The 27197-nt window shown below is 45.3% G+C and overlaps 4 protein-coding genes, 1 long non-coding RNA gene, 1 other non-coding gene and 1 pseudogene across 7 annotated transcripts; 3 read left to right on the top strand and 4 right to left on the bottom strand.

The window, feature by feature from the left end:
* The first annotated feature begins 1371 nt into the window (after positions 1–1371).
* LOC100831739 lies at positions 1372–7953 on the top strand (annotated as a pseudogene).
* A 3360-nt stretch (positions 7954–11313) lies between these two features.
* Positions 11314–12823, top strand: LOC100846623. Its single transcript, XR_002965123.1, has 2 exons — positions 11314–11699; positions 11793–12823. It is a non-coding gene; the product is annotated as an uncharacterized LOC100846623 (transcript).
* LOC100846933 (large ribosomal RNA subunit accumulation protein YCED homolog 1, chloroplastic) lies at positions 12795–14426 on the bottom strand. The gene is made up of 2 exons (XM_003573120.4): positions 13852–14426; positions 12795–13376 (listed from the first exon to the last, which is right to left on the bottom strand). Exons 1-2 carry the CDS (start codon positions 14352–14354, stop codon positions 12956–12958), a joined length of 924 nt encoding a protein of 307 aa, XP_003573168.1. The 5' UTR covers positions 14355–14426; the 3' UTR covers positions 12795–12955.
* A 215-nt stretch (positions 14427–14641) lies between these two features.
* LOC100832043 (beta-catenin-like protein 1) lies at positions 14642–17790 on the bottom strand. Its single transcript, XM_003570680.4, has 8 exons — positions 16723–17790; positions 16328–16412; positions 15761–15857; positions 15612–15675; positions 15479–15535; positions 15325–15362; positions 15136–15217; positions 14642–14964 (listed from the first exon to the last, which is right to left on the bottom strand). Exons 1-8 carry the CDS (start codon positions 17728–17730, stop codon positions 14875–14877), a joined length of 1521 nt encoding a protein of 506 aa, XP_003570728.1. The 5' UTR covers positions 17731–17790; the 3' UTR covers positions 14642–14874.
* Positions 17791–18758: 968 nt separating this feature from the next.
* On the bottom strand, positions 18759–21903 carry LOC100821120 (paramyosin). 2 transcript variants are annotated; one of them, XM_010237890.3, is made up of 5 exons: positions 21414–21903; positions 21073–21285; positions 19633–19716; positions 19372–19494; positions 18759–19213 (listed from the first exon to the last, which is right to left on the bottom strand). In XM_010237890.3, exons 1-5 carry the CDS (start codon positions 21651–21653, stop codon positions 19079–19081), a joined length of 795 nt encoding a protein of 264 aa, XP_010236192.1. In that variant the 5' UTR covers positions 21654–21903; the 3' UTR covers positions 18759–19078. The 2 variants fall into 2 exon arrangements, with proteins under 2 accessions (XP_010236192.1, XP_003573169.1); XM_003573121.4 differs by having other exon boundaries at positions 18759–19216; positions 21414–21774.
* A 427-nt stretch (positions 21904–22330) lies between these two features.
* Positions 22331–26937, top strand: LOC100821418 (sucrose synthase 7). Its single transcript, XM_003573122.4, has 16 exons — positions 22331–22793; positions 22903–23190; positions 23299–23491; positions 23583–23701; positions 23790–24006; positions 24098–24193; positions 24283–24459; positions 24533–24649; positions 24755–24921; positions 25011–25235; positions 25335–25656; positions 25826–26070; positions 26231–26369; positions 26445–26533; positions 26618–26641; positions 26726–26937. Exons 1-16 carry the CDS (start codon positions 22474–22476, stop codon positions 26787–26789), a joined length of 2802 nt encoding a protein of 933 aa, XP_003573170.2. The 5' UTR covers positions 22331–22473; the 3' UTR covers positions 26790–26937.
* Positions 23485–24797, bottom strand: LOC106866430. Its single transcript, XR_002965124.1, has 4 exons — positions 24513–24797; positions 24245–24441; positions 23765–24166; positions 23485–23663 (listed from the first exon to the last, which is right to left on the bottom strand). It is a non-coding gene; the product is annotated as an uncharacterized LOC106866430 (long non-coding RNA).
* Positions 26938–27197: the final 260 nt, after the last annotated feature.

The raw sequence follows: 27197 nt of genomic DNA on the forward strand, positions 1-27197 counted from the left end.
ACTGTTTATAGGACTCGTCAGTATTAATGAAAAAACGTCCATGCATCTTTAGATTGAAACAAATAGAGTAAAATATACTCACAGTCACTCAACTTGTTTCAGATTCTCAATTTAGTCACCGTATTTTGAAAACTAGGACTTGCGGTCATTAAACTCGACGAAATGTCCCACGTGTGGTCACCGTTCCTGTATTTCTACCGTATTTGTACAATCACGTTGCCATGTCAGCGCTGCATTTTGCAATTCGGGCCCTGAAAAAATCCTGACGGACCTCGGATGTGGAGAGGCGGGAGTTTTGGATCGCGCATACGCGCGGCCCTGAGGATGGACGGAGGTTCTGAGTCTGGCTCTAGGGACCCCGCTCAGCCCTGGCCGGAGCAGAGACGCACAGGTCGAGAGGGCACGGACGCACGGCCACCCAGCAGCAGCCGGCAGCTCAGGGTGCGCTGCGCACAGGTGTAGGAAATCTGATCTGTTTATAAAATATTTTCCCTAATTGCCAGAACTTGGAAACAGCCATGTAAATGATCAATAGCTTCTGTCAGTTTCTTTGAATGTCCTTGTCGAGAACTATAAAGTTTGTTCTTATATAATTTCAAAAGTATGCAGGAAACTAATTGTAGAATTTATTTAACCAAAAGTTCTTAAACATACTATTAGTGCTACTTGCATGGTCACTTCAGAAATGAGAAGATAGGAATAGCAGGGCATAGAATTCAGATAAATGGATCTCTAGATTATGCTACTTTCAGCTAGAATTTGTCATGGTGCAAGCTTCGCCACCAGCTCCTCTAGAACACAAGGGCATCTGTTCCTGAGGTGCACAAAGCCCTCGCTCGCCATGACCACCTTCAGGTTGCTCGGAGAGGTGAAGAACCTGAAGCAAGCCTTCTTGGCCGGAGCAGAGACGCACAGGCCGAGAGGTAGCCGACGCACAGCCAATGCCGAGGATGACAATGACTACCGGGAATACGAAGACGACGACGATTTGGAGGACGAGGAGGAGAAGACGGCGGCTTGGGAGGAAGAGGGAGGCGTGTGGTGGAGGAGGAGCGAGGTCAGGTCGGCGGAAAGGGAGGGGAAGTCCTAGGAGCCGCCGCCGAAGGAAGGGAGCGCGAGGTCGGCTTGGACGATGGCATCTCCGGTGCCGATGCCGCCCACGTGCTGAGAATAAGAGAGGAGTTAGCCTCGGGGAGGAGGATACATGGATGACTTGTGCCAGCGCGGCAGTCAACGGGTCAAACCCATTTTTAACACAGCAAAACAGCCAGATACAAGGGAGACGGGGCTCGGTTGCCTGGTTTCAAAAGTTAAAATGAACTTATTTCTATTTGGGTTTTAACTTATGGTCCGGCTCAACCATCTGTTTTCTTGTCTCGCTGACTCGAAACCCTCCCTCGAGAGCTGGGAATGGCGGCGCCGGCGAGCGAGGACGTGGAGGCCTTCCTGGCGTCGTGCGCAGCATCCGCGGATGGCGCCGCCGAGGCCGTGCTCGAGCGCCTCGACGCCCCCGCCTCCCGCGCCGCAGCACGGCGCCGTCCGCCGCCGGACAGGAGTGCTTCCGCATCCACGACGACATTCTCGACCCGCACCTACAAGGTAATCTCCAGACCTATCACCGTTCCTCCCTTACTCACTCCTCGATTTCCTACAGATTTTTCCGGGGCTTAATTTATTTTTGTTTGTTTGTATAAAAAATATTAACTGCTGTGCTGTCTTTGTTGACACAATGGTAAACAGTTCCATAGTTTGATACCGTCTTTTATTTGCTTCTCATGGCTTGATTTTTCAACTGCTTCTAGGATTTCACCCAAGAAAGAAGCTAACAATGATGGAGATACCTGGCATTCTCATTCCTTGGTCCGTCACGTTCTACGAGGGCCTCAGTCGGCAACCAGATACCATTTTCAGGGACAAGACAGTAGCACAGCTGGGATGTGGCAATGGATGGATATCCATTGCACTTGCACAAAAGTGGTCTCCTTTGAAGGTTGGTATCACTTCTCGTCAGATCAAATTGATTGTGGTAAAACTGATAAAATTCTTCCAGCAAAGCTCAGGGGCACTTTGGTCTCATCAGATCAAATTCAACAGTCAAACGCCTTTGACTTGATTTGAGATGAACGGAATGGCAAAATTGATAAATCCACTAACGGAGCAGTAACATGGTTGAGGATTCGCTTAGTCAAGTGTTTTTTCTTGATATTTCGTTTGGTCATAGTGACAAAACTGATAAAAACCTTTCTTTCAATTATGACCAAAAAAAAAGAGAGGGACAATCACTTGATTAGTATTTGGGCCAATTGTCATTGAATCAAATTAGTTTTCTGTCATCGACAATAGCTTAACAGTCCAGCCATTTATTCTTAGGATTTTCTCAGAAAACCAAGCTGATCGTTGTTTGTTTCTTTGAAGGTCTATGGTCTGGATATCAATCCAAGAGCTATCAAGATTGCGCGGATAAACCTTTACTTGAACGCACTAGATGATGATGGTCTCCCAATCTACGATGGGGAGGGGAAAACATTGCTTGATAGAATTGAATTCCATGAATCGGATCTTCTTTCTTCCTGTAGAGACAGCAAGATAGAACTTGATTGCATTGTTGGATGCGTACCACAGGTATGGTCACATGTTTGGTGAAAGGAAATTATGGTAGACCAGAACTGAAGAAAAACACTTTATCTGCTTTTCAGGTTCATAACCCCAATCCAGAGGTGGTGCCAAAGATTATAATTCACAATTCAAGTGAGGAGTTCTTGTACTCCATGTGCAACTACTGTGCTTTTCAGGTCAGTTAAGATACATCTTGTATGTGTTCATCAATTCACGAAAATGTATTGACATGCGTTGAACACTAGAAGTTAAGCCATTCAGTTTACCTAATACTAATGGTCTTCGCTATTTCTCTAGCTTGAGTAAGAGTATCAGATCAGGTGAGAAAAATCTTCTATGTGTACATCACTTCATGAAATTGTACTGACATGCATTAACTTGACCCATTCAGTTTACCTGATACTAATGAATTTCTACACCGTTCCTTACTGCAGCTACGTTTTTTTATCTTGTGGAAACATTTTGTTAATAACCTGATTAATAACCAGATTAAAAAGTGTGTTTGGAACGTATGCAATTTCGTGGTATGTGTGCATGTTTGTAAATGACGTATGTTATGTACTGATAACTTGGTTCAACCACTATAATCAATTTAACTCCGGGGTTCTATATTTGCAGACAACCAGGCTAAATGCTGGATACTAAGATTAATTGTTTGACTAGTGATCCATATGTGAAATTTCCTAACCTCAAGTTCCAGCTATCGCATAACGAAAAGTGTGTGATTAATAAAAAAAAATACGTGTGAGGTACTAGCGCCTCGACAAATGTGATTAGTTCTCCACTCTTTCATATAACAAAGGACTGCTGGAGTATGGTATTATTATTTATTAGTAGTAATAATGTTCATTTTTGGTCTGTTTAGATACAGAGGTTTTGATGCTTTTGATACATAGTTTGACACTTTGACTCAACTTAATCTGTCTTGTTTGCTGATTGTGCTATTCCAATTTCCTTGTTTTTTGTCTGTTTTAAACTTATTGCATATCTTACTGCATCCAGGGTTTTGTTGAGGACCAATTTGGCCTTGGGTTGATTGCTCGGGCAGTTGAAGAAGGGATAGCTCTCATAAAGCCTACGGGTATCATGATATTCAACATGGAAGGCCTGCCAGGTCAAGTTTTATGTGAACGCCTATTTTTACGCCGTGGATTTCGCATCAGTAAGCTCTGGCAATCAAGAACCATGCAGGTAGGAATGCTATGACAGACCAGGTGTTGATTTACCTGGAAATCTTCTCCATGCCAGCATGTCCTGATTTGGTCAACAATATGAACTTCAAGTTGCACCACCGCATTTCGTTTTATAATTTAGTTTACGATGGCATTTTTCTGTGGCATCATTACCAACTAGGTGGGTTCTTTGCAGGCTGCTGACACGGACATTTCAGCTTTACTTGAAATCGAGAAAAATAGCCCACATTGATTTGAATTTTTGTGGATCTTGGTGGGGACCAACCTGTCTCTGCACGCACAGCATGTGCATACATGAAATCTGGTGGCCGCGTTTCACATGCTTTATCTTTGTATAGCTGTCATCCTCGCCAGCCCGACCAGGTTCGTGTATGTTCTCTTTAGATTTGTCAAACGAATACGTAAGGACTGAAAGTTTATTAATTTGGAGAATTTTCAGGTGAAGAAAATATTTGACTTTCTTAAAGATGGATTCCCAGAAGTCAGCAGCTCCCTCGATTTGTCCTTTGGGTTGCTGATGAAAAACTTACCTTCCTAGCATGCCTAGGTAGCTTTTTGAAAGAGAACAAGTCCAGTCCTTGTGTGCCTCCAGCTGGATGTTTAGACTTCCGGAATCTTGTTACTGGATTTATGAAGGGCTACCACCATATCCCATTAAATCCTGATGTAATACTTCGTTCTTTTCCCTTTATAATTATGTCCGTTTATACTAGAAATTCGTATAATCGACCTACTCGGTGCATCTATCTTATGCTTCATATGGTACTGATTTTTCTTTTCTGGTGCACCAGAATGTCGTTGTATTCCCTTCTCGTGCTGCGGCAATAGAAAATGCTCTTCAGTTGTTCTCGCCGGCGCTTGCAATTGTTGATGAACACCTGACCGGACACTTGCCCAAGCAATGGTTAACATCTTCAACCATTGAGGTACTTTGCAGTTTGCACAGGCATGCATCTGAAGCTTGTGCGTTTTAGAAAACACTTATTTGGGAAGCACATATCTTTTTTCCGTGAAGAAAAATGCTGGTCTTTTCCGTGAAGAAAAATGATGCTATTCTCCGTGAAGAAAAATGATGCTATTTTCTGTGAAGAAAAATGATGGTGACAAGAATGTTGATGCTACTGCTTCCTTCTTTTTTCTTCAGGGAAGAGCAGATTGCACCGAAGCTGAAAACACTGACTGTTATTGAAGCACCACGCAAATCTGATTTGCTGATTGAGTTTATCAGGAAACTGAGGCCTCAGATTGTTGTTACTGGCATGGATCAATTTGACGCTATCAGCAGTGCTGCTTTTGTGAACTTGCTAGGCGTAACTAAAGATGTTGGTTCCCGGTTATTCTTGGATATTTCCGAACATCTGGAGTTGTCTCCTCTGCCAAGCTCTAATAGTGTATTGCGATATCTTGCTGGAAACACCCTACCTTCGCATGCAACTATACTGTGCGGTTTTCTGAAGAATCAGGTGCCATTAAGTGGACTTGCAGTGCCATGTTATATCGATCAGCCGGGAACTTTATCCAACCTTTATGTATCCTTACTTTAGAAACAAGTCGTAAATGTTCCCATTTGCTTAATCTTGCAGGTTATTCTGATCTGGAAGTTGCTGTCGTCATTTCTGAAGAGGCAGCTTTCTGTGAGGCATTGTCACAAACTATTGAACTATTGGAAGGGCATACTTCTGTGATCAACCAGCAGTATTATGGCTGTCTTTTCCGTGATCTGTTAGCCTTTCGAATTTGTGAGCCGCATGCACAGCGAGAGGTAAACAGAACGCGGTCTCCAATTACCCACCTCACTCATCCTCACGATGACCTCTGATGTCTAATGGCCTTTTTCTTAGTTGATATTTCCCTCATCGTCAGTCTGAGTCAGCTACTTCTTGTTTTTAAATTTTTTGGAGTAGATCCTCCTTAGTTGGATAAAACCTACTGACATGAACAGCTAAATTTAATACTAGGATGTTTCATTGTGTTTTCATCTTATGTCTAATTCTGAGTAAAAATAATACTGTGGCCAGGGACCTATGGAATACTACTCTCAGAAAAAGTGGGGCCTGTGGAGTATTTTGTGGCCTTAATGTTTGTCTTGGTTCGTTGAATTCTAATTTTTCCTTGCTCTTTTTTCAGAGACAACCTGCAGTAGTGCTGCCTCAGGGGATTATTGGATTCTCTAATTCAGCTATATCTACCAGAAAAGAAGCTGAATTTTTCATTTCCGATTCCAAAGAATCTTGTGTCATTCATATGGATTTAGATCGCAGCTTCTTGCCAGTACCTTCTGCAGTGAAGGCCTCCATTTTTGAAAGCTTTGTTAGGCAGAACATCATGGATTCTGAAACCGATGTTTGTTCCAGCATTCAGCGGCTGGTGAAGGATAAGTATGGTTACCCAGAAAATTCTTGTTCTGAAATTGCATATGCCAATACGAGTCTGGCACTCTTCAACAAGCTTGTTCATTGCTGCAAACAAGAACAAGGCACCTTCTTTTTCCTCATGGGCGCCAACGGGCATTATGTCTCGGCAGCAAAGTTTCTGAACGTAAACACCTTCATTAAGTTCAGGCTTTAAGATTGACTCATGGGTTCTACACGATACACTTGATAACGCATGTGAGAATGACGGCGTAATTTATCCTTGGGTGTATATTTCTGGCCCCACAATCAACCCTTCTGGTTTCCTGTACAGTCACGAAGAGATATACCAGCTGCTTTATATCTGTGCTAGAAATGCAGCTACGGTAGTGATAGATACCTCCTTCTCTGGTCTTGAATTCCAAACCGATGGCTGGACTCGTTGGGATTTAGAAGGATGTCTTGATGGTGCAATTTATATTCATAACTGGTTCCCTTTTTATCTGCTCGGAGATCTGTCCCTTGAGCTGACCATGGCTGGGCATAACCTTGGGTTTCTGATTTTGTATAGACGGTCCTTGGTTGAATATAGTTTCCCAACCTTGAATCAACCACATAGCACATTGAAGTACACTTTCAGAAAACTGTTGAGTCTCAAGCACGGGTGGGATCAGCGTTTCATTAATCTCATTGTGGAGCAAAAGGAGACAGTGAAGAATCGTGCCAACCACTTGATCTTCAGTTTAATTCCATTTTACGAGTTGCGTTCCCTTCCAAACTCAGTTTGTGGAGAAAGGTTGGCAGAGCCTTAGGCCCTGTTTGGTTGGACTTAAAACTGCTTTCTGACTTTTGGCTTATAAGCCACAAAAGCACCAAATTAGGTGCTTTCAGCTTTGGTTTTTGACATTTGACTTGATATTGTTAGATGATGGTATAAGCAAAAAGCCAAAGTCAAAAGCAACTATTTAGGTATTTTTGTGGCTTATAAGCCAAAAGTCAAAAAGCAGTTTTAAGCCCAACCAAACAAGGCCTTAGTCTAATCTAAGTAACTTGACTTCTTGTTGGCAATCAGTGCATCCAGAAATTTGGTGAATCCGTGGTAGCATTTCATTATTTATTTATTTATTTATTTTGATAAAACTGCAACTAGCTAGACATGCTTTTGCAGAGCTATGTTGACTTTGAATTGAACATTGTGAAGTTGGCCAGTCACGTTTGACAACTTTCCTCTTGTTTTCTTCTCTGTCTTGTTTCCTTCTCTGCGATGAACAGACACTTGAGAGCTGCGGCTGGGATGTGGTCGGCTGTCATGGTGGTATCTTGATGCTGGCAAAACCAACAGCCTACATTGGCAAATTATTCAGGGTCAACGGTTTCGAAGGCGAGCTCGATGGCTGCAACATCAGGGAAGCCGTTCTTAGATCCACTGGATTGTGTATAAGCAGCAGCACATGGACTGGAATACCGGACTACTGCAGGTTCAGCTTTGCTCTCGAGAGTGGTGAATTCAAGCGGGCGATGGATTGCATAACTCGGTTCAAGGAGTTGGTTCTGGGAGGCTGAGATGAATGGTCGTGGAAAGTGAAAAAGGGGATAAAACCTTAAGAAATGTAAGGGAAGCCTTAGCTAGTCTCAGGAATCTAAGTGATTTGTAAGAAATAATGATTTTGTTTGCCTTATTCCGGCCTCTCCCTTACTAAAACTTGCATGATGAATTGGCTGTGTGATGTTGTACCACAAACAAATTGGGAACAAGCGTGATCTGGAATTCAGTTGTTGTGCATATATGTGAATGTGCCGTTGGGCGGTGAACATTAGAATTGCATGTGTAGGAAAAGATAGGCTAGTGGCGTACAAGGCTCCGTCCGTAGTGCAGATGCAATACAAGTAAGGAATCATTTGTCTTGATTTCTGCTTCCTCAAGTGAATGGTTTATGGTTTCTGTAAGGAATCATTTTCTTCAGTCGGGTCGTAACCAACTCGACACACACACACACACACACACACACATATATAGGTTCCTTGAAAAAATGATGTTGGAGACAAAAACCGGAAAGAGAGAGCGCATGCTTTTGGATGCTGGCCGTACCCAGTCCCAGCCACCAGCGCCGTGAATGTCAGTTCTGGTTGTTAAAATCACCGAAGCGACACGCTTCAAGAAGGACATAGAGCGGAAATGCCAAAGTGGAGAATAATGCCAAGTAGGACGGAGCTGAGGCTCAAAGCCGCCCTGGGGATAGAAACTCTGGATCAGGTCGTCGGCAACGTGTCTGCTCATTTGGCCCTCACGGGTGGTCAAGTATTCATATGAAGTTCTTCGCAAAAAAAAAAGTATTCATATGAAGTACTCCTCTTGACGTCTTTCGTGGTTGTTACTGTGCACAGATTACATCGAGCTAGGCATCAATGGAGAACTTACTGGGATGCAACTGTAGAAATTGCGGCTCCAGTTATGCCAAGCTGGAAACCATATATAAGTAAAGGAAGAAGGACTACGGCTGAAAGATTCCCCGAACCTACAGATGTTTTAAAGAAAATGATAACAGAATCATCAGGTTGAAAGAAGGGAGATATTTGACATCTGATAACTGTCTGCAACGTCACAAATCAAATGAAAGTTGCTTGCCAAGCGTGAATGATTAACTATCCACTAGCTTTGGCATGAAAGAGTCAATGTATACAAAAAAGTTAGTACTTGTGTATCACTGCAAGGACAGTACACCATCATCTGCATCAAAAGATAATTTACACTCACAAGTCACAACTAGTGAAGAACCAGGCCAGTATTTGTTTGTAGTTACCTATATATATTACGGGAGTCTTGGTATCCTTGAATCCACGAAAGATACCCTGCATTGCTAGCATAATTACATTTGCAGGTGCTCCCAAGGCTCTCAGCGAAAGAAAGAGTTGTGCAGATTTATGCATTGGAGAGGCCTGTGTAAGAACTAAACTGAGAAATCCTGGTAACAGGCACAGGTGGAAATTAATGCATTGAATAGTCTTGAATCCAGTTAAAGATCCATTGTCCACTCATAAAAGAGGGGAATGAAAAATAGTACTCCCTAAAAAGAAAAACTCAAAGATGATACTCCCTAAAAAGAAAAACTCAAAGATGATAACAGACGTCATCATATAAACATACATGTGACACGCCCATTAGTTTAAGAAACAATCCTGATCCTAGGAACAATGCCAATGCTTCGATTATACCAATACCAGCAGCTAAGATCAAAGCCGATGAGACAGATGGTAGCTCCAATTTAGTGAGATGTCATCAGAAAGTCAAGTTCTATTGCCTGCATAAGCAAACTGCGCACAAACTCAATTGCTATTTACCAGATGATCCTGTTACCTGAATCAGTTCAGAATACTTGCTACGCGATGCTCAACAACGGAATGTTGAAAATCTTGGACAGAATATTAAAAATCGCCACACCAATACCAGACGATGCTAGCTCCAGAGCACCTTCAGAACATATGTCAAAATTGAGCCAGAAAAGAAATAGCAGCTTGCTTTCGTGCAGCACAGATGGCTACACAGTGCTTTAAGAGGGCAATCTGGCGCCGAGTGTATGCAGCTACCATGCCTAAGGCTCCCCATATGACATATGTCAATCTGCATGCTAGCTTTTCACAAAATAGAACATCCTCATACTAATAAACAAAGTCTTTTCTCATTATCAACATGATATTGTGATCTGCAACTTTAATTTCCAGACACCAAAATCATCTGCTGTTCAAGTAACCATGCACAAGATTGGTGTGAATACCAGATTTGATGGATCGTCGACATTGCAACAGAGATGGGATCCTTGCTGTGACTGCTGTGACAGAAATATTAGAGAAACCAGAGATCACCTCTTCTTTGGTTGTGACTTCAGTAAGGATTGTTGGCACAAGATTGGTGTTAACTGGGCTGGTTTAGGCCCTGATCCCCCCCTCCTGGCTTATCTTCAACACTCTAAGAACTGCTTGCCAAGGGATGTGCATAAAAAAATCTTCTTGTCCGCTTCTTGGGAGCTTTGGAAATGCAAAAACGAGCTCATCTTCAACAATGTCACCCCCACTGTTCAGGCTTGGCTCTTAAAGTTCAAAGTCTCAGGTCTCAAAGCTGTAGATTTAAGGAGGGCGCCAGGGCAGGCGCTTAGGGCTTGGCTCGTCTCTAGTGCCTCGGTGCCCTGAGTTTTTTCCTTTATGCACCCCCCCACACCCCCCCCCCCCCCGTTGTGCTGGTTGTATGTGTTCTTTTAACTATATATGAAACCCGGTGTAGTTATTCCCATATTGAATATTCTACCATTTCTACTTTATCATTTTTAATAAATTCATATGCTATTTATGAGATACTTCAAAACGAACTCCATGAAAAAATTGCAAGTTGGCCCGTAGTTTTTACTATGTTTTACAAATGTCTTCATATTTGTGCATACAATAGAGTATGTTAAAAAACTGCATATTCTACCTTTTTCTATGTTCTACATACTACTCAATATACTACATTCTACATTCTCCCAATTGCGCTATATTCTCCCAAATTTGTGTGAAACGTACACGAGAGTATACCTAGGCAAACCCCGGGCCGGGCCGGGTTTGGGCCGGGCTTCATAAAAGCCTGACGGTCAAACCTGAAGCTCGAGCCCGGCCCGAAGCCTGAAAAAAAGGCTTTTTAAGTATTAAAATAATTATTTTCAGAATAAATAAATGTATTTTTATACCTATTTTTCCTAAAAACACTCATTTTAAGCATTTCGGACTTTCGGGCCGGGCTCTGGGCAGAAAAGTGAAGCCACAGGGCTTCAGGCCGGGCTACCCATGCCCAGGTATACGCGCGTGTAACTATGCCCGGTAGTACGATAAAGTCGAACCCTACCGTGAGAGCTGGGAATGGCGGCACCGGCGAGCGAGGACGTGGAGGCCGTTTCGCATCCTTGGCCTGCTTCATGCGGCTTCTCTGCTTGAGGTTCGCGTCGTCTTGGCCACCCGTAAACCAAGGGGATTAATTTGCTCCTGTTCTGTCTTGTTCATACACGCTGCCGAGCCGAGGTCAAATCGAGTTGGACTCGGAATAGACTTGTCGTTCGTGTTAACAGGGGGAAAAAAAATAGAAGGAGTCTGGATGGAGTCTATATAAACAGAGGAAAGGAGGGGAAATTGGAAACAGAGCAGAGCAGAGACTTGGGAGGAAAACTAACTAGGTCTCTCTCGCATTATCCTTTCCGTCGAACCGAATCGAGGAGAGAGCGAGAGCGGACGGCGGCCATGGATAATATCGAGATGATCACCCTGGGTTTGGAGATGGCGGACACAAGGATCACCGGCCGGTTGTCGGGGTCGGCGAAGAGGAAAGCTGCGAGGAAGAAGAAGCCGCCGCCGTTGTCGGATAGCGACAGGAACAAGCAGCAGCAGCGTCCACGCTATGTGTATGTGGCTGAGCCTCTGAATGACGAGGAGCCTAACGAGGAAGACGAGATTGTCGACTACCGTGATCTCTGGGACTGCCTCTTCTCCGACCACTTCGGTTCCTTTGAAGACGAAAGTAAGTCTTTCTTGTTCAAACTTCAAACAATTACCCGCCCAAATCTTGTCCTTTCCTTCACTCAATTAACAACCTAGCTCCTTGCTGATGCAGCTTCTCTTGGTCCCATGCGCCACACGTTTGGACCCATCCCATGGTACGCCGTCCCTGATTGCACTCTGCAGATCTTCTACATCCGAGTCGCCGACATCGACAGAGGCGGCCTCGAGTGGCCATTGCACGTCCATGGCTTCGTCGCCAGCAGGGACTCCATGGACAACAATCGCAACTTCCTCTTCAGACGCACAAGGGATCACTGCCAAACCCTCACCCAGGAGAACCCATGCTTGCTGTTAACTGGTCCGTCTCGAGCCATTTTGCTGATCGATCCCGTCTCCTTCGAAGTTCAGCTCAAAGTGAAGAGCAAAACAGAGCCTGAACAGGATGAGCTCTTGGCTTTCAGAATCTGGCAGTTCCACCAAGCGTATCAGTCTGAAGAGGTGCTCTCTCAGTGTGACCCTGGCAACTGCTGCTCGCTCCAGCTTGGATACGCACCACTCAAGCCGTCGATCGAGGCAACCGTCACTGTCCGACTCGTTGATCAACAACAAGAAGAAGAAAAAGAAGAAGAAGAAGAAGAAAAGGAAGAAGAAGAAAAAGAAGAAGAAGAAGGGCCATGCCATCTTCTTGGAGGACTCCATGTTACCTGCTGCACCGCCAGCATGAAACAAGCGTCGATGCTGTTCTTGCCGAGATGGGAAAGTTCCCGTGGATGCAAAAAACGGTCTGGTCGAGCTTTCGAGGCGTGTTGTTTCTGTGGAATCAGGAGGGCAACTGCTGGTTTCTGTGGTGGCTACTCGGTCTCGGATGGGTGTTGAAGATGAAGAAGAAGGCAATTCGGTTGCAAAGGATACCGCTGTATTTGCACAAAGGAATGCTGGCATGAGTTGTTGCATGTGCGATCTTGGTTTCTGCAAGATGGAAGTCACTGTTGCTTGGTCTCTTCTTTCTACCATCACAGACATGTGGCTTGCCGCTGGCCACCACGACTAGCAAATTTGCAATGCCAATGCAGCAACAAATGTACAGTAGCAGATATCACGATTACTTTGGAGAAGCACACAACACAGATAAACTGAAACAAAAAACCAGGTCTGTTAGTATTTCAAATTATGCGAGTGTTGCGACCACTTCTCTCGTTACACAATACATTTTCACTGGACTCCCAAGTTCGTTTTTATCCTATGAGATAACCCCATGCGCCGCTTGCATCATCATCACCTTCTTTGCATTGGCTTCAACATGTCTTTGAGAGATCCTGGCCGTTTCGCATCCTTGGCCTGCTGCGGCTTGTCTGTGCCGCAGCTACAGCTGCTTGTGTTGAGGTTCGCGCCACAGGCGAGGCAAAAACCTTTGCAAGTCGTGTCGCACAGGGCATCCAGCGTGATCTCTAGGTGGATGATGTCCCGGATGTGCTTGGAGATGTCAATCTCCTTGTTGCCAGCCGGGAAATGCAGGCGGTCATCCCAGTCTATGTCCTCATCGTCTTCGTCTTGGCTGCCTGTAAACGAATAGGATTTGGTCTCGTCTTCTTCATACATGGTGCCGAGGTCAACCACATCAGGCTCCTCTACCGGATCTTCCATCAGTAAGAGGGAGAAATTCGCAAATACCGCTTCCGGAGCCGGCTCAGCACACCTGGAAAGGAAGCACATATAAGAAATGGCCTTGCTAAAGTTGTACTACCACAGATAAGCCAAGTCAGATATAGCTAAATCACTTGGGGTTTCAGATAAGCCAAGTGAAAAATAACTTCAGAGACATTTCTATGAACCTTTGTACTAGCTAGTTGTAACAGAGGAATTGTAACGTAATGTACTAGAGTTGGCTGTTTGCCAATGGCCAAACCGGGGAGGGTCTGTCAAGTGAAATTTTGAGAAAAATCCATACTGAAACTGCAGCGGTATCTAAATTTTCTTCAGTAGGGCAGTAGGGTGCAGGGCAATTAAGGCAGCAGTAGCAGGACTGTCAGTTAGTTGCCTCTAAAATTCGTCCCCATATTGGGGCAATGGTTTATTGGTGGTTGTTAAACACTTTGCTCTGCAATTTCTGTCCATGATACTACATGCAAACAAACAGTAGGAAGGATATGACAGAATTGGGAGGGGCCTGCCTGTAGCAGCCGAGGGTGATGACGGTGCGGACGATGCCATCGAGGCGGAGGCGTCCCCGGCGGCGGGCGACGTCGAGGGAGACGAGCACGGGCGTGGTGCCGTCCTGGTCTCCGGCGGAGAGGAGGATGCCCATGGCGGCGGCGCGCGCCCGGGAGTGTGGGGAGGAGAGGTCGGCGAGGCCCAGGCGCTCCAGCGTGGTGGCGTACTCCAGGTGGAGCGCGGCGGCGTCGCGGCGGTACACCAGCGCGCCCTCCCACGGCGAGCCCTCCTCGTCTTCGTCGGGGTCTTCTTCCTGGAAGTCGGCGAGGTCGAGGGTGAGGAAGCCGTCGTCGTCGTCCGGGTCGATGGCGTGGCGCCGGTGCCCCCGTGGTCGAGCTGAGGACGTGGGTGGTTGGAGCTGGAGCTGGAGGGGGCGGCGGTGGAGGAGGGTCGTCGGCGTGCGGCGGTGGGGGAGGAGTGGGCAGCGGCAGCGAACAGCGACCGGATAATACAAGACGTCCATCCTCTCCTCTCCTGCTTTGCTTCCGAGCTGCGGCTTTCTGATTTCTCTTCTCCTCTCTCAAAACAAGAAAGCGTTACCAAAGCTGATATCTTCAAGAGTTTCTTCTTCTTTTTCACTTCAATTCATCAGGGCTAAAATCAGAGATTTTTTTGAACAACATTTCTGTCATAGAAAGACTAAATTCCTTATGTTTTCTTAGGGGGGAAATTTGCCACATCGCACCCAATTTTAAGAGTGTTAAACATTTTTTTTTTGAGCTGGAGAGTGCTAAACTTTCTAGCGTGGGGTAAGATGCCAACAAATATCCTTAGATTAATTAATTATCTGAGAACAATAAAAAAGCTTTTCCACATGTGGACCGACACAACATCAACAAGTATCGGAAGCTGGCATGCCGATACAGCAGCTAGTTGTACAGAAGAATGCTCAAATGAATTACAGATCGATCATGATAGCCTCCTATCGCCTTCCTATGGAGATATTCTCAAGGTTTTACAGGAACAAGATTTTGATTTACATCTCACAAGGCAGCTATGATTTCCTTGGTACGCCCTTGCGCTCTTTCCTTCTCTTCAGGTCCATCCAAGTCACCAATGTTGTCATGGTACTCCTGCATTCAAATCAAACACAATTAAGCTAGTAAACAGCAAATACTACATCAAGAATACATCCTCTAGCATTCAAGACAGAAACCGGCGTAACACCAACCAGCCACACTAAATCGCATCACAAATTTAACATGAGGAGCAACTGCTTAAAGAAAAGAAAAGGAATGACATGCCTGAAGTATATCCTTAACATCATCCTTTGTCAGCTTGTTTTGTCTAAGAAGCAACTCTATTCGTGTCCTCATCAGTGAATTCCTGAAAATGAGTGGCAGGGAGGACATATCAACACTGCACTGCAACCTCCTGCTTCTGTTGCAACAAGAAGCACTAGCCAGTGAAACAAAGGCTGAAGCTTTACTTACCCAGAGTGCCAGACATGACCAAGAATAAGCGCGACTAACTGAAACATAAAAACACTTTATTATTATTTCAGTCACTTTGGTGGAGTGAACACAAAGTCAACAAGGATAAGCTGAAAACATCAGATACAGCAATTTCATGTCATTATGATAATACCTGAAGCGTGTAAAGCCCAGCCTCAAGTTTCCGGTTGTATCTTTCGTCATCATCCATCTGAGAGAATAGCGACATGTACTTTCAAAAATTGTTTGTTCAAATTGACATGAAAGTCACCAGATAGAAAAGGCACCTCTAAATCTTCCAAATCAAGACTTTCAAACCTTTCCATCTCAGCTTTCACTCTGTCTGAATACCTGCATGGTATAAGCAGATAATGCAATTAGCAGAATAACATGAAAATGCAAGCAGTTCCCTTGCTGGTCTTGAAACTGGATATACCGTGTGTACAGCTCCATCAGACGGTCTATCTTTTCGCATTCATTCTCAACAAACTTTCCTAGTAACCTGTTCCTTCGTGAACCTTTTGTAATGCCACCTAACAGAAGTGCAATCAAATCAACCATCAGGAAATCCATAGAAAAAGAAGAAGATAGCAATGTCATGACTTTTTATTACTAACATGTTTTGTTTCAGTATTTCGGGGACAAAGAATTGTAGACTTCCGATGGTGTTGTGAAGATTGAAATGATAGTAAACAATATGGAAAAAACATTGAATCTTGAAGTGCAACCGTAGTCTTCTCAGTGGTATTACATGATTTACATAGGATCTCAGGAGTGTAGATATCAAATTCACACATGCCAGAGTTTAAAATTAATCAGTAATATATTAAAGCATTTTTTTTCAAAACAATAGAAGTGTCTGGGGAAGACAAGGTTGCACTGCATACTCAGTAACCTCTAGGAAAATAGTTCAGAAAACTCATAAGCAATCCTCTGTTGCAGGTTCATATACAATCCAAAACAACAACATATTACTGATATCAGAATAGACTTGCCTGCTTACCAAACAATGACGAAATTAGTGAAATGATGCGCTCTTCTAGCTCCTCCTGATAACTCTCACTTTTGTTTTTCTTGTTCACAGGAATCTGAAAACCATATCACAGTGAACTTTAATATGCTTTCGAGTATCTCAGAGAAGAGTCGTAAGGAAAAAATTAACAACAAAAATGGAGCAAAGTTGTTTTTTAGTCAAGATCAGCTTGAGTTAAAGTATACTCGAAACAGAGAAACTACAACATCACATACGAGCTTATCAGTCAATTCTCATATCTATTTCTACAACCTTGTATTTTCCATTGAATCATGAACCACTCTGCTGAATCACACCATTGATCGATACTCAAACATTTGAAATATTAGAAGATGGAACAAAGGGTGGGAACAGTTGTCACTTGCCTTACCCATGAAAGCCGCAAAAGCAGTCTTAAGGCCAAGCACATCAACAAAGCGCTCGCAAGCAGGCGGGAACCTCGTCATTGCAAAATCCAGTGTCCGGATAGCGGAGCTGTAGGCCGACTTCTTCTGCTTCATGATGATGATCATGAGCTCCACGCCCTCCGCCTTGACAAACCTCTCCTTGTTCTCCATCGGCATGAGCACGCAGCAGAGGCAGTCGAACAGGTTCTCAAGCATCTCCTCCTCGTCGGTGGTCTTGGGGTCCCTGGACTTGTACATGGCAACGGCCTGCAGCAGGCCGTCGACCCCGTTCATCTGGCCGAGGCGCTTCTGGTTGGCAGGACTGTTCTGTAGGAGGATGGCGAGGATCTCGGAGGCGTACTGCTTGTTGGCCTCGAAGTCGCGGGCCTTGAGGCGCGCGAGGAGCCACCGGAGGATCTTGGTGCGGTCGCAGACGAGGTCGGCGAGGTGGGGGCGGAGGTCGATGAGGTTCTCGAGGACGGCGAGGGAGTGGTGGACGGCCTCGGCCTCGTCGGGGTCGGTCTCGGAGAGGCGGGAGAGGTTATGGACGAGGAGGTCGAGTGCGTTGGCGTCGACGAGGGCGTCGGCGAGGGACTGGACCCCGGCGAGGTCGGAGGGGTCGTCGGAGTCGGTGAGGTCGGCGAGGAGGGACGCGGCGGCGGCGGCGAGGTCGGCGTTGTCGTGGGTGAGGAGGGAGGAGAGCGACGATGCGAGGCCGAGCGGGACGAGGTCGGGGAAGAGCTCGGGCGCGCCGGCGAGGAGGCGGAGGCGGTCGGTCTCGGCGTGGAGCGCCAGCTCGGAGTCGGCGAAGCGGGACGGGTCGTCGGGGTGCTTCATGCGCGCCTCGAGGTTGTCCCGGAGGCGGCGCTCGAAGCCGAGCAGCAGGCGCTTGGCGGCCCGGAGGTCGAGCACGTCCAGCCCGTCGGCCGGCTGCTCGTCGTCCTGCTCCGGTCGCTTGCGCTTCTGCGCCGCGGCGGCGGCATCCATGGCTAAACCCTAACCCTAGGCTCCTTCCCCTGGGCTCGAAGAAGAAGATAGAACGAGCAGAGTGTCTCTTCTTACTTCAGTGATGGGATTTTGGGGAGGCTAGAGCCCTTGGATCTGTTCCAAGATTCGCGCTCCTGCTAATCCCATGATTGCACCGTTGCTCTTATTGGCATCCTCCAATATTTATTCAAAGAATCTCTTATTGGTACATTCACAAACAAGCAGCACTAATTCACACCATCAGGATTGCTCTGTCGGCTCCTCAACACACCATGGATTCGATCAAGCTTGGTGATCTTCATCTCAAAAAAATGCTTGGTGATCTTGAATGGGGGGCCTCATCTTACTTCTTTGGCCCTGGACAGGTTACTGGAGTCGTGCAGCCGCTTCTTCTTGCCATCGTAGAACCTCGACAGACCCCTCCTGGAAATGAAATCCTCAATCCATGATCTGATCATGCAATACGACGACAAAAATGACAACGGTTTACCTCGAGAGGAGGCAGAGGCAATTTGGTCCATGAGGCTAGACATATCATACATTTGCTCGTTGGAGCTTTGCCGGCTCAGCTGACAGCCACGGTGACTCGACGGAACAATCATCGGTGATGCCGCTGCTGCTGCCGGACGAGAAGGAAGACATGGAACGGCGTTCCTCCCCACCTCTTGCGTCCTATCTACTGTCTCAGTGTAAGCATTTCCTTTTTAGTGCCATAGGTCATTCCAGTCTAACCGCGGAGCACAAGAAAAAGTGGAGCATTTCTCAGCCATTAAAAATCTGTTGACATTGCAGTTAATCTCTTTCACCTTGCACTTTTACCCTCCCAGTCTTCTTCTTGCCACCTCACCTGTGTAGCGTGGAACATCTACTGGTACTGCTGCGTACCTTTCATCAGTCCCACCACCAGTAATAATTCATAAAATGGACATGCATGCAAATAACATGTGTTCCTCTTTTTGTCACCCGCAAAATATGACTACTGACATGGCCAAGGAGTAGGCAGCTGAAGAAACACAGAAATGATGAACAGACACAACAAACTAACCACGATTAGGATCGAATTACTGCTTCCATAATAATCTCTTACACATTACCACAGGCATGAAGCAAGCGGTGAGCTCGACAGGCCACCTTCCGGAAAGTAAGATAAGTTTCTGATCAGAGGATCATCACAGCTACCAAAAGGAGAAAAAGAAAAAAAAAACAAGGCTAGATGATTTAGGTTCTACCAACAAGAACCCAACAAGTTAGTAGGATCAGGTAAGCAGCACGCTGAAACCCTCATGATGCCAGAGGATGGATGGATGGATGTTCAAGCCATTCAAAGTAAGTTTCAGAACGTTCGGCTTCATTTCTTGTGCACCCTGAAGTCTGGAGAGTTTGGGGGCAAGGGTGACAACGGCTGCCTTGATGCATCTGCACTGTTAAAATCGATAGCCAGGCTGACTGGGCTTGTGTCCTTCAAACTTGACGATTTGCGCTTCTGCTGCAAGGAGAGAAAAACATTATTGCATCGTAACAACCTTCTAATCAACATATTAAAAAAAGAGGGTGGTCATAGTTTCTACCAACAATTCTACTTGGCATATACTAAACCAGTAAAACTAATACTTGACAGCTGCCTTATAGTTGGTATTTCACCTTGGTGGAGTTGCTTGCAGAATTCTTTCTTTCAGATCGATGATGCCGCTCTTTCTCCAACATACTCAAAAGCCTTTTGTTTGCTTCATCGAGCATTCTGTTTTCCTCAAATAGAAGCTTAACCTTGAAAGAAACACGCGGGAAACTTCTAACCATCAGAACCACAGTCGAAATCCACAAATTGATTGATAATCACTGACAAGACAATAAGTTGAGGGTAGAAAATATAGCTGCAAGGGAGTGAGTGCTTTAATATCTTACCTCATCCTCTGCTTTGTTGAGATTGGCCTTCAGGTTCTCCTTGTCCTTCTGCAGAGCTTGCACTTCATCATTTAGTGCTGTAAGCTGCATATGGAGAAAAACAACGGTAAGATGATTGCTGGAGGATCAGTTAAACAGAACGCATTAATAGGCAGACAACGACAGAATCAGTACTTGCTATTTTGCCATTACTCACACACGAGCTTGTATCTATGAACTAGGGTAAGCAGACCAGGAGAAAGAAGGCTGATAGCAACAGAATATCCACTGATTGTTGATCTAGTACTGACGCTATGGATGTGAGGATGGTGAAGAGCGGCAATGCTCTGATGCTCCTAAAGTACAGTGGCACCCAACAGTAGACTCCTCATGTTTATGAGCAGCCCTTTGGATGCCAGAAGCACTAATGCACTCTAGTGTACAGTGGCATTTGGGCCTTGAGAAACTAGACAGACTAATGACCATGCTAGATGTTCTGTATAAACATCAAGATGCCAACAGTAGTGAGATTATGAAAATAAATTTTATGGAATTCAGTCCCTTTTACTCTTAACACCAAATCATCTGGTCAGGGCGTATAGATCTCAGATCAAACCAAAACCATACCCTGTAACACAACCAATCAAATTCAATTTGCAGACTAAAACTGTGGATAATAGAATTCTTCAACCATGAAATCAAATAATATGTGCACCTATCCTTTTGGTAAGAAGCAAGCATAAAAAAAATTAAAAGTAGATTGCAAGTTGTGTGGTTTTAGAGGTTTCATTGTATAAAATCTGGATCAATATTAAACTACACCTTTTCACCATACACAGAAAAACAAACTTTGTGCCACCAGGATTTTGTAAAAAAAAATACAGATAAGAAATGATTTGGGATTCCAGGCCAGAGATAGGTGGCAATGCGTACCTCTTCATTTGCTTAAAGCACATTGGTTAATTACCTTGCTGGGACTAACAACAACACCCGAAACTCAAGAATAAAAGACGGATCAGTTAGGTTATGAGAGCAGCTGAACCTAGGTTAAAAAAAGTGTATGTCCTGGTAGAGAGTCCATGTAGAAGTAATTTGGAACACAAACATATGGAAATCGAAAATTCTGAAGGTTGCTACATCACATTAATATTCCACTGTGGGACATATGCTTTGCAGAATTGGTGGTAAGGAAGACCCTGTAGTCACAAGCACTAGTATAACTCTTGTACGATATCAGTTCATTTCATTGTGGTAAAGCTTCAGTTCAGTAACCAACAGTACTTTTTTTTTGGATAAGAGTAACCAACAGTACTCCTGGTCGTGGCAAATACAAGTTCAATTACGCCAATGGAATCAAACCCAAATGGTAGTGCAGTGTAGTGTGGGCCAATCAAGGTCAACAAGATATCAAGTGCGGAAAGGAAAACTTGAGAGAGAGAGGACGAAAGAAGAGCAACCGACGTGGGCGTTGTCGTTGAGGCGGGCGCGAATCTCCTCGTTCTCCCTAGCGAGCTCGTCGCAGGACTCCATGGCGCGCTCGAGATCCCGCTCGTAGAGGGTGCACTCCTTCTCAAGCCTGGCGGACTGGGCGGAGAGCTGGTTGCAGGAGGCGGCGATGGCCTCCTTCTCCTCGACGCAGCGGCGGATCCCCTCGGCGTTCATAGCGGATTCCATCTGCGAGACGGGAACGGAGGTCGCGTGGATTGGACCGCGTCGTTAGGTCAGCCATTCCGATGAATTAGGCAGGAACCGAAATGGATGGATAGGGCAAAGCGGGGAAAGGGAAGGGGAGGAAACCGGACCTTGAGCTGGTCGATGCGGCGCGCGGCGGCGCGCAGTTCCTCCTCGAGGGCGAAGACGTGGTCCTGGAGGCGGCGGCGGAGGTCCTCGGAGGCAAGGAGCTTGAGGCGGAGGGAGCGGTCCGGGACGGGGAGGCCGAGGGAGTGGTGGATGGAGTCGCGCACGTACTCGTCGGCGCCGCCCGGGAGCGCGGGCCTAGATGGAGGAGGAGCTGCAGGAGGGGCATCGTGCTCCGGCGCCATGGAGGATCCCGTGGCTCGCCGCCGACGAGGATCGAGGAAGGAAGGAAGGGGTTCTGATTTTGGATTTTGAATCGCTGCTCGCTGCGGCTCCTTTTGAGTGAAAGAAAGGGGAACCAGACGAAAGAAGAAGGTTGTAACTGACCTGCTGGGCCCATTTAGACTTGTTTGGGCCTTCCTTTGTCTTCTGTGGCCTATAAAAAGGGCCAGTGTTTTCTTGAGCCGTACAGAGAAAGGCCCAGCCTAGTGTTTGCGTTGCAAAATCACACTTGCAGGCAGTCAACCCTTTCAAATTTATTTTTTTCACTATGTTAAACACTATTGCAGCTGATTAAATGATAACTATCTACTGAAAAAATGGTAAAATAAATCATTGAAACGTCATAGATTTCATTTGAATTCTTACATTTTTCTTGAGCGGAAAATGAACTACAGTCCCTTCCAATCTCTTTTATTCCTCCTGGATCAAGGCAGGAATGAGTACATAAATACTGAGACTGACAGTCTTTTTGGGTGCCGTGGAATGGAATGGAAAACGTATATAAAGCTAATAAAGTACTACTAGTAAAGATAAACCCAAAAGGCTGGGCTAGGATAGGCTAGTACGCTAGGTATGCTTAGTTATCTATGCCACCACGGCAAAGCAAACCCAAATAGGGGCATAAATTTGACAAGGAACAAACCTTCTTCCAGCTTTCGACATGCAATTCGCTTTTGCAATTTACAAACAGAGGCACATAATAATTTCATTCGATTTGATTTTTCTTACCATGATGATAGAAAATCAAAATCAAAATGCCTTGCTTGCCTCCCATCCCATTCTATGTTTTCCTGCACCTTTTCTTGCCTCCCTCCCAAATTTCTTCTTCTTCTTCCTCATTGGAAGAGGAGCATAACTAACTTGCTTCCATCTCCATCTTCCTGCTTGCCTATACAAATTTGCCACCCTCAGGAACATTACACAAACAAAACCACCACAAAGGCTAAACCATCCAGCCAGGTTTCCATTGATAATCTTACCTCAACCATGGCATCCTCCTCTTCCATGCCCGGTGGCGGCCTCAAGAGGTCCGACAGCATCGCCAACATGATGCCCGAGGCGCTGCGCCAAACCCGCTACCAAATGAAGGGATGCTTCCAGAGGTACAATACAAACAACCAATTCATCTCACCGCCTTGTTGATCTTCCTTAATTTCTTTCTCATGATAATAATCAACAATGCATGGTCCATCTGATGGCCGTTTTCTGCAGGTATGTCTCCAAGGGCAGGAGGCTTATGAAGAACCAGCAGCTAATGGAGGAGCTGGAGAGGTCGGTGGACGACAACCTTGAGAAGACCAAGCTCGAAGAAGGCTTCCTCGGCTACATCATCTGCTCCACGCAGGAGGCCGTCGTGCTTCCCCCATTCGTCTCCTTCGCTGTCCGGATGAACCCCGGCATCTGGGAGTACATCAAGGTGCATTCCGCGGACCTCTCCGTCGAGCAGGTCACGCCGGCAGATTACCTCAAGAGCAAAGAGACCCTCTTTGATGAAAAGTGGTACCACATTCTAATACATACAGATACGGACCTGGCAATGCAGCCTGATGAGCAAATAGTCAAATACTGACCCAGGCTTAAATTACCTGCTATTGTAATTCTCTTCAGGGCATGCGATGACAACTCGCTTGAAGTCGATTTTGGCGCGCTAGATCTCTCGACACCTCGTCTCACGCTGCCATCGTCCATTGGCAACGGGATGCAATTTGTTTCCAGGTTCATGTGTTCGAAACTGAGCGGCAAGCCGGAGGACATGAAACCATTGCTCGACTACCTGCTCACCTTGAACTACCGTGGCGAGGTAAGATCATCGGTTGATCATTCAGGTTCAGTATGCTCGGTGCTAGGTACCTAACTGAAAATGTGCTCGGCCTTTCCTCAATGTCATGCAGAAACTGATGATCAGTGACACCCTCGACACCGTTAACAAGCTTCAGACAGCATTGCTTCTTGCGGAGGTCTTTGTCGCTGGCCTGCAGAGGAACACGCCATACCAGAAGTTTGAACAGAAGTAAAAGAAATGGCAAATTAATTTATAACCAAGCCAGTAGTTAAAACTTAACATAACACATACCTGTTATGATCGCCGGCCATCGCAGGTTTCAGGAGTGGGGTTTGGAGAAAGGATGGGGCGACACTGCTGAAACATGCAGAGAAACACTGAACTGCCTGTCTGAAGTGCTCCAAGCACCAGATCCTTTCAACATGGAGAAGTTCTTCAATAGGGTGCCATCAGTATTCAACATTGTCATCTTCTCCATCCATGGTTACTTCGGTCAAGAGAAGGTCCTTGGGATGCCAGATACTGGTGGTCAGGTATGGTGATCATGAATGAGCTCATGCTGATATAGATAACCCTGAATACACAGCTATCGACTCATGCTTGAAAATGATCTTTGCTTAACAGGTAGTTTACATCCTGGACCAAGTTAGAGCTCTTGAAGAGGAACTCTTGCAAAGAATCAAGCAGCAGGGCCTAAATGTTACGCCAAAAATTCTCGTGGTAAGCTTCGATCGCCATCATGACACTAGCACAACCTTAATTGACACATACCTTCCAGGGAGGGAGCATCTGATTTTATCATGTTGCAGCTAACAAGACTCATACCAGAAGCAAAGGGTACTAAGTGCAATGTAGAGCTTGAACCGGTCGAACACACGAAGCACTCAAGCATTGTCCGCGTGCCATTCAAGAGTGATGATGGGAAAGACCTTCGCCACTGGGTCTCCCGGTTCGATATTTATCCTTACCTGGAGAGATATGCCCAGGTATGTCAGGAATGGGAACACACTGTGAACTGAATGTAACACTAGTAACAAACATTTATCGTGGTTGTTTCAGGATTCTTCTGTCAAGATTCTTGAAATACTGGAGGGCAAACCAGACTTGGTCATCGGCAATTACACTGACGGAAATTTAGTAGCATCCCTAATGTCAAGCAAATTAGGAGTCACCCAGGTGAACATGAGCCATCAAAATAGAACCCTGCAAAAATGTTCTATTATGCCACCAAACAAATCTGACACCACAACATGAAAAAAAAATCGTCTTATCAACCAACAGGGAACAATCGCACATGCTCTTGAGAAGACAAAGTACGAGGATTCAGATGTCAAGTGGAGAGAAATGGACCAGAAGTATCATTTCTCCTGCCAATTCACTGCCGACATGATCACCATGAACACTAGCGACTTCGTCGTCGCTAGCACCTACCAAGAAATAGCCGGAAGGTCAGACCCTCTGGAAACTAAAATCATCTAGTCCTGTGTCTTGGCAATGTTGCATAGCTGATCCAATAAATCCCCTCATAAAATTGCAGCAAAGAGAAGCCTGGCCAGTATGAGAGTCACTATGCATTCACAATGCCAGGGCTATGTCGCTACGCCACGGGCATTAACGTCTTTGATCCCAAGTTCAACATTGCTGCCCCTGGTGCCGATCAATCTGTTTACTTTCCCTTCACACAGAAGCAGAAGAGGCTGACAGACTTGCACCCCCAAATTGAGGAGCTACTCTACAGCAAGGAGGACAATGATGAGCACATGTAAGTATATATTTGCTTGCCTTGGGAAGAGGCCATTTTATTTTCATTTTTGACGATATTAATTGCTAATGACTCTGAACTGTGATATGATTGAATCAGAGGGTACCTAGAAGACAGGAACAAGCCAATCATCTTCTCAATGGCAAGGCTCGACAAGGTGAAGAACATTACCGGGCTGGTCGAATGGTATGGTCAGAACAAGAAGCTCAGGGAGCTTGTCAACCTGGTCATTGTTGGGGGGCTCCTGGAACCTTCACAATCAAAGGACAGAGAAGAGATCGAGGAGATTAACAGGATGCACAGCTTGATGAACAAGTACCTGCTCAAGGGACAGATCCGTTGGATAAAAGCACAGACCGAACGTGTTCGCAATGGCGAGTTGTACCGTTGCATTGCAGATACCAGGGGAGCCTTTGTTCAGGTACACTGCCAACTTAAGAGTTAAATAAAAACCTCAAATAATCCTGGTTTACCAATGAAATAGGAAAAGCTTTTGCCTCTTTAAAAAAAACTCGTATATGATTATGTTCCTGGTACCTGAGATATGAAACTTAAGCACTGACCATGTGACTGAACTACACGTCTTTCAGCCTGCACTCTATGAAGCATTCGGATTAACAGTCATCGAGGCAATGAACTGCGGGCTACCAACCTTCGCAACAAATCAAGGAGGACCTGCAGAAATCATTGTCGACGAGGTCTCAGGTTTCCATATCAATCCACTCAATGGCAAGGAGGCAAGTGACAAGATTGCAGGTTTCTTTCAGAAATGCAAGGAGGACCCCACCTGCTGGAACAAAATGTCCACTGCTGGACTCCAGCGCATCTATGAGTGGTATCGTTACTTATGTCACCCTTCTCTTCTAAAAAGTATATCCATAAATACAATCCTCATCCAAGAAATCTAAATAAACTTAAACATGCTAAAAGCACAGCTGGACATAGCATTTTTTTCGTTCTTAAATTAATGAAACCATCCTTGTCTACAATTGTAGTTACACATGGCAGATTTATGCAACTAAAGTTCTGAACATGGGATCAATGTACGGCTTCTGGAGGACTCTGAACAAGGAAGAGAGACAGGCCAAACTGTGCTACCTGCAGATGTTCTACAACCTTCAGTTTAGGCAGCTGGTGAGTTGAGGTTCAGTGCTGCAACACCAAAACTACCTGACCCAAACCAATTCTCACTATTACTATTATTTTCAGGTAAAGACTGTCCCAAAACTGGGCGAACAACCTGCACAACCTGTGGGAAGTGCGATGCCTGGTAGGATTGTGCCAAGACCAAAAGAAAGGCAAGTGTGCCCACTCTTACGAAATTTACTAAGGAAAGAGCGGGGAAGCAACTGACTGACCAGTTTGTTGTTTGGGAGCTGCAGAAGGACGCAGACAAGGATTCAGAGGTGAGAACTCTCTGCAACCTGCAAAACAGCAATCAGAAGCATCATGTCAAATGGCATATATTTATTCATGCTGTTCTTGTGCAGAATTGCATCAAACTTACTCGGACCGGTACTCCCAGCCTCCAATTTCTCCAATGATACAGCTTGAAGTGAAGACAAACGTCATAAACCAGAACTGTGTTGTTGGAGTGAGAAATGTATTGCCAATTCTTTTCTTGTGTGGTTCCATTGATTGGGAAAGTTGGAATAAAACTGGAATTATCCACGATGACTGTGAGAGTTTTTTTTTTCTCGAACACACACCTAAGTGTGTGTCATTTTGTATTAGAAGTAAACACCAAGATGGCGCAGCAGTTACAAAAGCCAGACAAAAACCGAAAAGGAAAAGAAAGCAAAAAAGGAAGGACGGCCAAAGCAAAAACAGAAACTAAGTAAAACATACCATTGGGGTCACCTGTTTCTTAAGCACTTGACCAAGCATATTTGCATAGAAAAGGACAGGAATCTGTCACTTTTAGTCTCTCCAACTACGAAACTGGAACTGAACAGAGTATGG

The sequence above is a fragment of the Brachypodium distachyon genome, chromosome 3, assembly GCF_000005505.3.
Source record: "Brachypodium distachyon strain Bd21 chromosome 3, Brachypodium_distachyon_v3.0, whole genome shotgun sequence".
Taxonomy (NCBI): Eukaryota; Viridiplantae; Streptophyta; class Magnoliopsida; order Poales; family Poaceae; genus Brachypodium; species Brachypodium distachyon.